General features: G+C 35.8%; 1 protein-coding gene across 3 annotated transcripts in view; it reads left to right on the top strand.

Annotated features, from left to right (window-relative positions):
- Positions 1–15,423, top strand: part of UNC13C (unc-13 homolog C) — a 612,857-nt gene that overhangs the window by 230,564 nt on the left and 366,870 nt on the right. For all 3 annotated transcript variants that reach the window (XM_060618476.3, XM_060618475.3, XM_060618477.3), the window contains exons 9-10: positions 11,210–11,288; positions 13,554–13,625. In XM_060618476.3, the coding sequence (XP_060474459.1) occupies positions 11,210–11,288; positions 13,554–13,625 (151 nt within the window). The remainder of the gene's footprint in view (positions 1–11,209; positions 11,289–13,553; positions 13,626–15,423) is intronic.

Raw genomic sequence — 15,423 nt, 5'->3', positions numbered from 1 at the left:
GAAACTTGGCAATGTAAAAAATGGGCTGGATAACAAACAAACAAAGAAAAACAATGAAAAGATGAGCTAAAATAGTAAGACCTGGAGTAGAACACTATCAGTATGGGCGTTCAGGAGGGAGATGCCAAAAATACCATATTTTATCAAATCTACATGTTTTTAATTTTATTTTATATACGTGTGTGTGTAAGTTTGTTTGTTGGTTTATTTATTTATTTTGAGAGGGGGCAGAGTGAGAGAGAGAAACTCATGCAGACTCTGTGCTGTCAATACAGAGCCCATCATGGGGCTTGAACCCACAAACTGTGAGATCATGACCTGAACTGAAATCAACAGTTGGGCACTCAATTGAGTCACCCAGACGCCCCTACAACATCTGTTTTTACACATTATAACAAACCAAGATGCATTTAACTAATGGTGTCTTGCAGTCATTGGTAAGTTAGCAGCAATTATAAGAATTTTACTGTCTATACATTTATATATCTAGTAAAAGTGCTCTGCGGAAGTGTAATTTTATTGTTATTGCTAACGGTATGAGCTGGACATTTGCAATTTCTTAATGTTTTAGTTGACAAAAATTAGGATGATTTAAGGAAGGATAGGATGATGATTTGAAGCTTTGGGTGAGGTTGAGAGCCCACCAACATCACTGTCTGCAGAAGAGCTGCCCACTTCTTGAAACAAGAGAGACAATAATGAAGCGCTATTTTATATAATGCCACATCCCCATTGCTCTTGATAGCTTAAAAGACAATAATTTGGAAAAAGTCCAAGACATTGATCATTCTGAGTTGAAGAGTAATTCTCAAAAGCTGGACTCTGAATGAGAAACTTAAGGAATAACAATTCACTTTGTTTATATTTTTCTTTTCAGATATAGAAAAATATGATACATGACAAACCTGTGTCATTGATGAAGTTGGTTTAAGAGGGCCCTTAATGTTATTTAAAATTTTTTAAAATGCTTATTTACTTTTGGGAGAAGAAAGAGAGAGGGAGAGGGAGGGAGGCGTGAGCAGGGGAGGGGCAGAGAGAGGGAGACACAGAATCTGAAGCAGATTCCAGGCTCCAAACAGTCAGCACAGAGCCCAAAGCGGCTCGAAACCACAAACTGTGCGTTCATGACCACCCAGGTGCCGCAAGAAGGCCCTTTAAATAAACGCACAATTTAAATTCTACTTGCTAAGAAAGCATATCAGAGATTAATTTGATTTTTCCCCTAATGTATAAATATATAGTGCTGTATCTTATAACAGGTGGTGTGTTAATTATGATGAAATATAGAATCAAAATATCTTTAGGAATGGTGATTAATTGGATATGGAGAGTGAATCATCCCATTACACAGACAAATGTCATTCAGTGTTGACAATAATAAAAATAAAAAGGTGAAAAAAGAGGAAGGGAAAATATCCTGAATAACATATTCTAATAAGCAGCAGTTGAATAATTAAAGTTGATAATGATCATCTGGAAAATTGTGTTAAAATGTATGTAAAATATAAAATATTGAGCAAATGAAAATGATTATTGTATGTTTACCATTAAGTAACTAAATACAAAGAGTTGTTTTTAAAAGTCTGTAAGAGAATACGGCTATATTATAGGAGAGGGATTTAGAATGATTCATTATTAATCTTTTACATTGCCTTAGTGTTGCATAATGCTAAAAAAGATTAATTATACAGCCCTGCCCAATAATTGTCTTGGAAACATAGAAAAAAACAGAAGCACTGTGATCTGTTTTTTGTTGTTGTTTTCTTTTTTAGGCTTATAGTCTTCAATTAATTTAACAACTCCTTGTCATATAAATAGAGTCTACTAATTTTATGATTTCTAATGGAAATTATCCAGCCCGTGAATATTACCAATTAATCCTCAACCACCCACTTGTGGAAACAGCACACCTTTATCTCATAATCAGAAAGTACTACCTTTGGTAAAACTGCTTGGTAGTTTCCACAGGATAGCCTCTTGGTACCTTCTCTGAGATTTTTTCCAATCTATATACATTTAGTATGTTATCAGATCGATTCTGGGATAAGATAATAATATATATGAAAATCAGCTTTCAGTGGTGCCTGGGTGATTCGGTTAAGTGTCTGACTTCGGCTCAGGTCATGATCTCGCAGTCATGAGTTTGAGCCCCGCGTCGGGCTCTGTGCTGACAGCTCAGAGCCTGGAGCTTGTTTTGGATGCTGTGTCTCCCCATCTCTCTGTCCCTCCCATGCTCATGCTGTCTCTCGCCGTTTCTCAATAATAAATAAACGTTAAAAATTTTTAAATAAGCTTTCACGTCTTTAATCTTAGATATCACATTCTTTAACAATTTCAGGATGTATATCCTTTAGATAATGTGTATTGGTTTGTTCTGTAACAAGATGATTAACTGAATCTGAGTCAACACAGACAGCAATATAATTTCATACCTCAGATTTTATTAAACTCTGTAAATTCCCTTTATTTAAGAAGTTTTTTAATGTTCATTTCTTTTGAGAAAGAAAGTAAGAGACTGAGGAGGAGTAGGGGCAGAGAGACAGAGAGAGAGGGAGAGAGAGAATTCCAAGCAGGCTCCACATTGTCAGTGCAAAACCGGATATAAGGCTCCATCCAATGAACCATGAGATCATGACCTGAGCCAAAATCAAGAGGTGGTTTCTCAACCAACTGAGCCACCCAGGCACCCCAGTAAATTCCTTTTATAGTAATGCAAAGAACTAAGAAGTAAAATTATGAAAAATAATGACTATGTAGTGTAGAACAAATATTGAATCAAATATAGAAGACACCATAATTTATGGAATTTTATCCATTTTATAAATTTTATGTGATGATTGACTTTCCACATATTTCCTTAGGTCTCATGTTTTCATCTCATTTGTAATGCCTGTAGTCTAAAAGCCTCCTTTTTTCCTGGAGAGAACTCTTGAATGGCTGAAGAGGGGCTGTTTGGGTGGATTGGGACTATTTTATACACTGATACAGGATTTCTGATCTAAAGATAATACTGTCTTGGAATACACTTAAAGTGTTTCAAATAATAGTAAGAACTCTAGATCAATTGGGATAGACTTCTTACATCTTCCAAAAAAAAAAAAGAAAAATGTGTGTGTATAAAGAACATGGGGTTTGAGGTAAGAGTCCTTCAGTGGAAAACAAGCTCTGCCATAGACTTGTAGGCCTGGATAAGTTGCTTAACTTTAGTTTCATTAAAAGTAAAGTAGGGTTATTTGTAAGCCTCAGTTCATATTATTGTTGTAAATATGCAATAATCCAATCATATGAACAGTGGAATATGATAAGCCCTTGAGCTTGTGTTCAAATCCAATCACTGCTATCAATGACTTAGTGATTTTGGGAATAATTCTAAACAATTCTGTGCATTGATTTCCTCATTTATAATATTATGGAAATAATTGTACCTATACTTCATTGGATTTTTTTGAGAATAAAATGTAATATATGTCAAGGTTGGCTGTAAGTATTAGCATTATACCTGGCTGCTGGTAAACACAACATAAATATTAACTCTTGTTAGCTAGTTTGCTGGCAATGGTTAGCAATAGCTTAATCAAATCAGCTGTACCAAAAAGGACTGAAATTAGACTACTGCTTCCCTAGAATCAGATAGCACCTTCAGTTTCTTGTCTGCTGTTGCCTGTTTTGATGATTCTCCCTGACCTCTTCATCATTGAGCCTACCTAGTTTCTTACAGATTTTAACTGGTATCCTTGAACTTGACTTCTTGCCTGGAAAGTCAATGATTTCTTTATCTACATATAATTCCAGTCTTCACCATTTTTAGTTTTAATCTCTCCCAGATCTCTCTATTGGGAAAATACTTATTTTTTTATTTTTTTTAATTTAAATTTAACATATGTTGCAATATTGGTTTCAGGAGTAAAATTCAGTGATTCATTCACTTAAATAAAATACCCAGTGGTCACCATAACAAGTGCCCTCCTTAGTATTTATCACCCATCTAGCCCATCTCCCCACCCCCCTTCCTCCATCAACCCATAGTTCTTTAAGAGTGTCTTGTGGTTTGTTTCCTTCTCTTCTGTCCTTCCTGCCACTTCCCATATGTCCATTCATTTTGTTTGTTAAATTCCACATATGAGTGAAATCAAATGGTATTTGTCTTTCTCTGATTGACCTATTTTGCTTAGCATAATACAGTGTAGTTCCATCCACATCATGGCAAATGGCTAGATTCCATTCTTTTCGGTGGCTAGTATTCCACTGTGTGTGTGTGTGTGTGTGTGTGTGTGTGTGTGTGTGTGTATGCATATGTGTATGTATGTGTGTGTATATATATATATATAAATATATATATGTATGTGTATATATGTACATGTATGTGTAGGATAAAGAATATATACATATGTACACACACCCACATACATTACATATTCTTTATCCATTCATCAGTTGATGGATATTTGGGTACTGTCCATAGCTTGGCTGTTAGTGATAATGCTGCTATAAACATTGGGGCACTGTACCTCCTTGAATATGTATTTTTGTGTCCTTTGGGAAAATACCTGATAGTGCAGTTGCTGGATTGCAGGGTTGTTCTATTTTTAGTTTCTTTTTTTAAAAATTTTTTTGAATGTTTTATTTATTTTTGAGACAGAGACAGAGCATGAACAGGGGAGGGTCAGAGAGAGAGGGAGACACAGAATCCGAAGCAGGCTCCAGGCTCTGAGCTGTCAGCACACAGCCCAACGCAGGGCTCGAACTCACGGACCGTGAGATCATGACCTGAGCCGAAGTCGGACGCTCAACCAACTGAGCCACCCAGGCGCCCCACCACCAACCTCTATTTTTAGTTTCTTGAAGAACTTCCATAGTGGTCTCCAGAGTAGCTAGCTGCACCAGTTTGCATTTTCTCCAACAGTGCAAGAGGGTTCTCCACTCCTGCCCTGCATCCTTGCCAAAACCTATTGTTTCTTGTATTGTTAATTTTAGGCATTCTGACAGGTATGAGGTGGTATCTCATTGTGGTTTTGATTTCTCTTTCCCTGATGATGAATGACTTTGAGCATCTTTTCATGTGCCTCTAAGCCATCTGGATGTCTTCTTTGGCAAAGTGTCTATTCATGTCTTCTGTCATTGTTTCACTGGATTATTTGGTTTTGGGGTGTTGGGTTTGATAAGTTCTTTATAAATTTTGGATACTAACCCTTTATCAGATGTGTTACTTGCAAAAATCTTCTCCCATTCTGTAAGCCACCTTTTAGTGTTGTTGGTTATTTCCTCCACTGTGCAGCAGGTTTTTATCTAGATGAAGTCCCATTAGTTCTTGTTTGCTTTTGTTCCCCTTGCCTTTGGTGATGTGTCTAGTAAGAAGTTGTGGCTCTGAAGTCAAAAAGGTTGTTACCTGTGTTCTCTAGGATTTTGATGGTTTCCTGTCTCACATTTAGGTCTTTCATCCATTTTGAATTTATTCTTGTGTATGGTGTTAGAAAGTGGTCCAGTTTTATTCTGCTTGTCACCGTCCAGTTTTCCCAACATCATTTGTTGAAGAGACTGTCTTTTTTCCATTGGATATTCTTTCCTGATTTGTTGAAGATGAGGTAACCCTATAGTTCTGGGCCCATTTCTGGGTTTTCCATTCTGTTTGATTGTTCTATGTGTCTCTTTTCATGCCAGTGTCACACTGTCTTGATGACCAAAGCTTTGTAATACAGCTTGAAATCTGGAATCATGATGCCTCCAGTTTTGTCTTTTTCAAGATTGCTTTGGCTTTTTGGGGCCTTTTGTGGTTACAAAAAAACTTTAGGACTGTTTATTCTAGCTCTGTGAAAAATGCTGGTGGCATTTTGATAGGGATTGCATTAAATGTGTAGGTTGCTTTGGGTAGCATAGATATTTTAACAATGTTTGTTCTTCTAATCCATAGGCAGGGAATGCTTTTCCATTTCTTTGTGTCCTCTTCAATTTCTTCCATAAGCATTCTATAATTTTCAAACTATAGATGTTTTACCTCTTTAGTTAGGTTTATTCTTAACCAGGAAATCTCAACAAGGAAATCTCAACAAGGAAAAAATGACTTCTAATGACAAACTGGACTAGATGGACTTAACAGATAGATTCAGAATATTTCATCTTGAGGCAGCAGAATACACATTCTTCTCAAGTGCACATGGAGCATTCTCCAGAACTGATCACATACTGGGTCAGAAATCAGCCCTCAACAAGTACAAAGAGATCAAGATCATACCATGCATATTTTCAGAACACAACAGTATGAAACTTGAAGTCAACCACAATGAAAAGTTTGGAAAGCCCTCAAATACGTGGAGGTTAAAGGACATCCTAATAAAGAATGAATGGGTTAACCAGGAAATTAAAGAAGAGATTTTAAAATATATGGAAGCAAATGAAAATGGAAACATGACAATTCAAAGCTTTGGGTTGCAGCAAACGTGATCCTAAGAGGCAAGTGTATTGCAATTCAGGCCCAACTCAAGAAGCAGGAAGGGTCCCAAATACGCAACCTAAGCTTATACCTAAAGGAGCTAGAAAAGGAGCAAGCCTGCAGAAGAAGGGAAATTATAGAGATTAGAGTAAAAATAAATAATACAGACACAACAACAACAAACACAGTAGAACAGATCAATGAAACTAAGAATTGGCTTTTTGACAGAATTAACAAAATTGATAAACCTCTAGCCAGACTTATCAAAAAGAAAAGAGAAAGGATCCAAATAGTTAAAATCATGAATGAGACAGGAGAGATCATGACCAACACCACAGAAATACAAACACAAGAGAATACCAAGAAAACCTATATGCCAACAAATGGGGCAATCTGGAAGAGATGGACAAATTTCTAGAAACTCACAAAGTAACAAAACTGAAACAGGATGAAAAATGGAAAATTTACACACACCCGTAACCAGCAAAGACATTGAATCAGTAATCAAAAATCTACCAAGAAACCGGAGTCCTGGGCCAGATGGCTTCCTAGGGGAATTCTACTAGACATTTAAAGAAGAGTTAATACCTATTCTCAAATTGTTCCAAAATATAGAAGTAGAAGAAAACTTCCAAACTAATTTTACAAAACCAGCATTACCTTGATTCCAAAACCAGACAAAGACTCCACTCAAAAGGAGAATTAAACTTGGGCTCCTGGGTAGCTCAGTTGGTTAAGTGACCGACTTTGGCTCAGGTCATAATCTCCCCACTTGTGAGTTTGAGCCTGCTTTGAATTCTGTGAATTCTTTGAATTCTCTCTCTTCCCCTTCCCTGCTCACATTCTGTCTCGCTCTCAAAAATAACACATAAACATTAAAAAGATTTTTTTAAAAAACAGAATTACAGGCCAATGTCCTTGATGAACATGGATGCAAAAATTCTCAACAAGATTTTAGTAAATCAAATCCAGTAGTACATTAAAAGAATTATTCACCATGATCAAGTGGATTTATTCCTGGGCTGCAGGTGTGGTTCAGTATTCACAAATCAATCAATGTGAGAGACCACATTAATAAAATAAAGGATAAGAACCATATGATCTTGCAGAAAAGGCTTTTGACAAAATACAGCATCCATTCTTGATTAAAAACCCTCAACAAAGTAGGGATAGCTGGAACATACCTCAACATCATAAAGCCCGTATATGAAAGACCCACAGCTAACATCATCCTCAATGGGGAAAAACCAGGAGCCTTTTCTTCATGGTCAGGAAAAGACAAGAAATTCCACTCTAACAATTACTATTTAACATAGTACTGGAAGTCTTAGCGTCAGCAATCAGACAGCAAAAAGAAATAAAAGGCATCCAAATCAGCAAGGAAGAAGTCAAACTTTCACTATTGGCAGATGACATGACACTCCATAGAAAATCTAAAAGACTCCACCAAAAAATTGTTAAGAGATAATACATGAACTCAGCAAAGTCGCAGGACATAAAATCAATGTGCAGAAATCTGTTGCATTTCTATATAGCAATAATGCAGCAGAAAAAGAAATCAGGGAATCAATCCCATTTGTAATTGCACCAAAACAATAAGGAACACTTTTAATAAATATTACAAAGGTGCCTGGGTGGGTCATTTGCTTAATTGTTCCTTGATTTCAGCTCACGTCGTGATATCATTGTCTTGAGATTGAGCCCCATGTTGGGCTCTGGGCTGGGTGTGGAGCCTGCTTAAGATTCTCTCTCTCTTCCTCTCTCCCCTGCTTGCTCCCTCTCTTTCTCTCAAAAATAAATAAATAAAATAAATATTTCAAAAATATCTTACATTTTTATAGAGCTTTACAGTATTTACCAAACACTTATCCACTCTTGAAGTAAGGCCATTAGGGAAACTTCTTCTTTTTCTTCTTTTTTTTAATACTCAGATTTACAATAAAAGTTTTATTACTTGATGAATAATCCATTGAAAGTTTATGTTTATGCATACATCGTACAGTAATAATGAAAATGTAAAACTCTAAGGGAGTACAACGTGATTGTGAGCATTTTTTTAAAACGGTAAAGATTAAGAGAAAATTTCTATTGCAATTACAAATTTTACAAATTTCAAAATATGAATTTAATGAAACTAAACTCAAGGCAGATAGAAATTTTGGATTCATGTCTGTAACTTGGGCTCATTATTCCATAATGCTCAGGTTTGGCCTGGGTCCTTGGCTGTCTCTGTTATAATGAGACAAGCAAAGGAGTGAAATTTAAGACCCAAGAAAATATGTATGTGACACTGATTCTTGAACTTGTGAGTATATAAGTTTGCCCGAAATTCTAGGTGCTCTTGGGAATTTGAATTAAGTTCTATGAGCAGGAAAACATAAATCATTAGTGTAAGAAACCACACAACCCATGTATATATTACACTTTGTAGTTTATAAATCACTTTCTCAAGCATTGTCACAATTGAATGTGTTTCTTTAAATAGTTATTTAAGTCACATTATTTATCAGTCAAAACATTTCAAAACATTCAGAGGCAGCTAGTTAGTGTGATTGCCATGTAGTGTGATGGCAAGACATTTATTAATTATACTTTATGTCACTATTAATTCTCTTCACAGGAGGTAGAAAATAGAAACCACTAGGAATCCAAGCCTTAGATTGGAGCAAACGAAACTCAAAAGATCCTTCTAGAAACACACTTATATACCTTTTTCCCATAAATGTGGTATTTGGGATGTGTCAGAATCAAGAATGAACTAGCAGTGAGAGGGGAAGAATATGGAAAGAGAATAGGAGGGAAGTGAAAAGTTACACTGATGGAGGAGTTGGTTCACTTTCTGAAGACAGGTGTTGAGAAGGAAAAAAAAAGATTTAATTGCCCTTTTCCCTTGCTTGATACTGCCATTTCTTGCAGTCCATAAGAGCATGCTGCCAATGATTTGTGTGTGTGTGTGTGTGTGTGTGTGTGTGTGTGTGTGTGTGTGTGATCCTAATCTTGGTTTTTGACTGGAGTTGTGCCATTGGCCTAGAGAGTATCAATTGGCATTGTTCTGGGTAATGATGGAAACTGTATGAACTCTTTTCTCATACAGTCATTGCTGAACAGGCTCTCAAATGTCATTTTCCCCACATGTACTATCTTCCCTCCTATCGCTTCTCCTTTTCCTTTTCATTCATGTGTGTTGATCTCTGCCCTGCTATTATCCTTTTCCTGTATTCTATGATCTAAACAAAAACTTTTAGTTGAAATTCATGAACTTAAATATAATTTGCTCAGAATTGACAGACTTCTTCCTCATGTGCAGTGGTATTAATATTCACATTTATTACCGAATAAACATATAAGTTATAACCTTGCTATTTATTGACATTCTATCTTTATTAACATTTTCTTTTAGTACTATTTCACATAACAAGTTGTGTGATAACTTAGTGAATTATTCAAGATCATCAAGCTAGTGAATGATACAACTAGAAGTGTTGGAGTTAAGACCACGGCTACTATAAAAAAAATCCAGTAAGGCAAAATTTTCCCTTCATTAAGCTAAGAGCAAAGAGGCCATCTCTGTGTCAGTGAAAACAGGGCTGTGAGATGCTGATAATCTATCAGCTTTTGTGGCCTGTTCAGTGGCAGAGGTGCGTAGCTAACACCCTTGCCTTTGAATTGTGTGTGCCTGGTGGAAAAGGTGATTCTAATAAGCTGGAGTTTAGCAAGAGTTTTATAGGTCAGGTGAGCATAAGGGAAGCTCTCCTCAGTGACTTGAGCACATTTGTGGTTGTATAAAATCACTAGCTTAGATGCAACAAAAACAATTCAATGCATTCCATTATTTTAATAAAGATGAATATATTTCAAGAATATTTTTAATTGCAAACATGGTAACGCTTATTATGGAACATTGACTCTTACCAAATTTATAACAGTGAGAATCTTTGCTTTTTCTTTGACCCAGTATCACTCCACAGAAGTAACTCTGGCTATCAATTTAATGAATATCTTTCTAGGTATTTTTCTGTGTATATATAAGCACATGTAACACAGTATCATACTAAACTTACTAAAATGCAAACTTGCTTTTTTCACATAACATGATTTTTTTCATTTATACACATATGTATTTAACTCGTTTATTGTGTTCTCATTGGATAGATAATATAATTCATTCCATAAGTATTTAGGTTACCTAGCTTGTATTGCTATTACAAAAAGAAATGGTGCAGTGAATATCCTTGGATAACAAATTAATTTCTTGTTGTATTTTTCTGTGCGGTAGATTCCAAAAAAGGAAAAATTCTGATATAAGGGTTATTACAAATACTCTAAATGCAACTATGGCTCTTTGAGATACCAGTTTGGAGTTTCATCTGTGAAGATGAAACACATCAAAAAAGAATGATATTTTTTACAAATACAGGTATTTCTTATATCGTTGCAGACAAAAGTTGCAGCAAAATGGTTTGCTTCTATGTCTTCCCAGAAATACAAAGTTACATGTAACTAACAATTTTTATTATCTTCCTTGTGATGCTGACAGAAAACCAAGGTGTCAACCAAGCCAGGCTAAAGTTTCAATGTATGGAACTATCCAAGAATACAAGTGATCACTTTGGTAGCTAGAGTCTCCTTTTCACTGGGTGAGGGTGAGGTCTTAAGAGGCTTGGATTTTTCCTATTTTGTGAACCAGTTGAAAATCATGGTATACATTTAATCTTTTTTACAGCCTTTTTCTTAAAGGAAGTCCTTATCCCATTGAAATCATTCCTCTTTCTCCTCTTTCAGGGCTGGGCGAGGGCTTTATGGTATTGACAGTATGCCAGATCTCCGTAGGAAGAAAACTTTGCCCATTGTACGAGATGTGGTAAGGAACTCCTGTTTCATTCTCTTCAGTTGTATGTGTTGCCTTTTTCTTTATCATTAAGTGCCATGCCTATCTGTATTTCATAGAATAATACATATAAGAAGTTGGATTCTACCAAGTGTTGCATTTATCATTTCTTTAAAATCTATTAAATAAATGAAATAATTCTAACCTTCTGACAGCGTTTTTTTTTTAAGCCTTCTTTCTTTTTCTCCAACATGGGGCTTGAACTCCTGGCCTTGAGATCAAGAGTTGTATGTTCTACTGACAGAGACATCCATGTACCCCTTGGCCCCTTTTTTATTGGTTAAAATTACAAACCAGTTTAAAATGGCATAACAATTGGGCAAATAGAAGTCACAGGGCATGCTAATTGAGCTGCTGCAACTGGGCTTTGATAAGTGCAATGTTGCAAAGGACCACAAGTTTAATGCACACTTGGAGGCTTGTTTTGGACTTCCTCACCTTATGTCACTGGATTCTACTACTTTATAAAGCAGCAGATACTATTAACCAATTCTTTATTTAATTAAGATCAAATTTAATCACATTAATAAGTGATTCCACTCTCTGAAGAAAATTACAACTCTCAAGTCATTAAAACCTCATTAAACCTAAACATAACTCTGAATAACTCAAGCTCTCCTATAACAAAATATGCACAGGACCACCTAAAGATGCAAAGGATTAATAATGGTCCACATTAGACTATTAAAAACAAATAGCTTAACTGCCAGAAAACAAAGTGTTTTGTTCTATCATCAAAATTGTCTCCACAGTTTCCTGGAGGCAAATTCTTAACAGTTTATGACATGAAAATATGTTTTATCCCAGAGAAATAGAAATTTCCCTTTTAGCGGCAATTTATACTATTTCTTATATCAGTAATTTTTAATTTTGCTATGAAAACCTTCATCTGAAAACCATCACTTGTGTTTGAAATTAGGAAAGATAAAATCTTGATTGGAAAGATCTTCTACTGTGTCTCTGTAGCCCAGATTTCTGCCATTGTAGTGTGGATATTATTTTAAAGTGTTCAGTTTATTTAACATCATTATACTCTTTTCTCACCTTTCTTATGTCTAATTATTTACACTTTGTTTCCTCTGACACTTGGGATCTTCAGGCCATGGTAAGTGATTTTCAATTTAATATTTTCTATATTTCTGAATGTACGTTGCACTTACTCATGGGATAAAAGAGGGCAAGATGGGGAAATAAGAAGAGACAGAAGACTGAGAAATTTGGGTTCTGCAAGAATTTAACATCTAGTTCTATTCTGAAAGATACACAAAATTATATACACAACAGATACGAATACAGACTAAAATAGAATGCAAACATAATTTTAGAGACAATAGTTGTCAGAAATGGAAGATCATCTTGGCTAATTCCTTGGACGTAATCTCTCTATAGGTTTACACAGAAGGGGTGGTGATGGATGGATAGTGACTTCCTCACTGAGGATTGCTAAACTTTTATCTGAGTTTATGGCTTTGTAGCTCCAAGGTGATAGATTTAAGACCAGGTGCAAAATCCCATTGTAACTTCCCTTTGTTCCTAATGAGATAACATATTAAACATTCCCATCTAAAACTTCGGGTTTCCAAAGTTCTCTACAGTTCTGCTGAGTGTATTATATCACACACATTTCAGGTAGGAGATATAATGGTTCTGTTTTATGGTAGGGAAACAAAAGGGACTTGACTTTTATTTAAAATTACTTATGTTACCAACATTGAGTTAAGAAAACCAATCTGGGTATAATGGTTCTCACCTGATAAAATGAACACTTAGGAAAAATATACTGCTTAGATATGAAAGAATATTCCAGGGAACTGTGAACAACTCAAGGATCATCTAACACCTGTGATTTGGGGCCGTCACACAGATCATCTAGCTCTGCACCAGTGGCCATGTTTTATGAAGAAATGTGATCATGATCACCTTGAGGAAAAACAAAGTTAGAGAAGTCTCTTGCTAACATGGATACCTGGGGCTGATCAGTCTGCCTTGCTGGACCTCAGTTTTCTCATCAGTTAAATGTAAGGGTTGGGTCTGATTATATAAGGGGATTGTATCAGCTTTAATGTTCCATGATTTCACATTCTGGATGAACTAGCTGACTACTGAAAATGGCAGGTGCCTATTGACTAAAACATGAACAGTGATAGGTTATATTCTTACATTTTCACATGTTGTTGAACAATATGTACTTAGCATCCACCTCATGTGCCAATAACTCCTAAATTCTGTTTATTTTAGACTCTGGCTGCCCGGAAATCTGGACTCTCCCTGGCTATGGTCATTAGGACATCTCTAAACAATGAGGAACTGGTAGGTGCAGAGTCGATTGCTATGTATTGATATAGTCCAGGGGAAGGCAATTCTGATCAAGCCACTCAGTTGTAATGTTGATTCCAAAATTCCAGAAATAACTGGCAACATGGGGAAAGTCTGACCCTAAACAAATTTCATCCAGACCTCAACTTCATTATCATACAGATTATCCTCTGTTGATCAAACATGCATGCGCCTCTCCGTCTTTACAAATGTTATTCCGTCCTAATGCATTTTACCTGTAATTCTCCCCTTGAGAAAAATCCTGCTACATTTTTATATGATTCAAATTTTGCCTCCCTTCTGAGGCTGTCCCAAACATTTTTCTCCCCTTGTGGCTGAATTTTCAGCTTCCTCCTTTGAGCTTTTTCTAGCATTTAATCACAACCTCCATACTGTAGTATAGCAAAAGTGAAGGTTGCTTGGGGTGAGTCCCATCTGTACCTGTAAATTAGCATTGTTACACCTGGCATTTTATCTAACTTCTCTGAGTCGATTTCTCTCATCTGTATAGTGAGGTAATAAGACAAATTATTAAAGGAGTGGATACATTTTTAACACTTGGCACTGCTTAGAGTATAGTAAAACATAAATGCAAGCTGCTGGTTTTATTATTTTTATAAGCAATTAACTTTATTATTTTGCATAAACCTTTGCTTTTAGACTGCTTTCTTGAGGGTAGCATTGTGTCCTGTTTTTTTGCTCTTGTTAAATACTTTCACCCCTATTGCTTAGTACATTATCTGACATGAGGTATATACTTTGTAAATTCTTGTTGTATGAAAGAACCAACTGGTTAGAAAATACAAGTATACTCCAATATCTAGGTCAGGAATTCTTAAATTTGGCTCATTAGAGTCACCTGTGGTAGCTTTAAACCATGCACATGCCTGGGTCTAGCTCCCAGTGGTTCTGATTTAATTGGCTTCAGATGTGGCTTGGGTCGAAAGGGATTTAAAAAAAATTTTAGGCGATTTTAACGTGGAGTGGATGTTGTGCTGTGGTAACTCCTTCCTGTCCAGCCAGTCTATTGGGTTTTTACTAGAGACAATTTATATGTCCTCCCTTAGGTGAACTAGTACATTCTATAGGAGTGACACTCCTATAGTCCTATAGAATGTAAAGGACTTTGTCATTCCTATAGAAGAAAAAATTTGCCACTGATAATACTTGTTTTAAATCTCTATAGACTTGGCATTTAACACCATTATTTATATGTATATTTCACAGTTTCTTCTTCTTGTCACTGTCATCTTCCACCCAGAAGCCAACCTTTACTAGATCTCTATCCCAAACTCTCCCCAGCCTAGTACATATCAGAAAAAAAACCAAAACAAAAACAAAAACCAAAAAACGTCCATTTGAATATTTGGGTGCTACAGTAAATAAAAAACATTTTCTCTTGTGCCAAAGTATTAAAAAAAATGTGGCTGATTTTCCAAGGATCTTATTCTTATCTATTAGATTTATGATGACATGTAATATTTGAGTGTAGTTTGGATACAAATGAAATTAAACATCCTCTGGTACATGAAAATGCACCATATTGCTTGCTGAAACTTGAAGTGTCTAGTCTTGGGCTTTTGAGGGATTAAGCAAGGTTGAGCGTTTTTATCATTAAACTCCTACACTGTTTCTTTTTTGTACATATGGTATTTGGTCTGAACCACAAATATTCATTCGTATGAAAAGTTAATAGGAAAACGATAGAAATGAGAAGAATGCTATTACATCCTCTGCGGCCCTGGATAGGGAGCACACCTTCACTTTATGGTTAAATTAGTTATTGATCTTC

This window comes from Panthera onca, chromosome B3, assembly GCF_046562875.1.
Source record: "Panthera onca isolate mPanOnc1 chromosome B3, mPanOnc1 haplotype 2, whole genome shotgun sequence".
In the NCBI taxonomy this organism is placed as follows: Eukaryota; Metazoa; Chordata; class Mammalia; order Carnivora; family Felidae; genus Panthera; species Panthera onca.
This window is presented reverse-complemented; position numbering and strand designations above follow the sequence as displayed.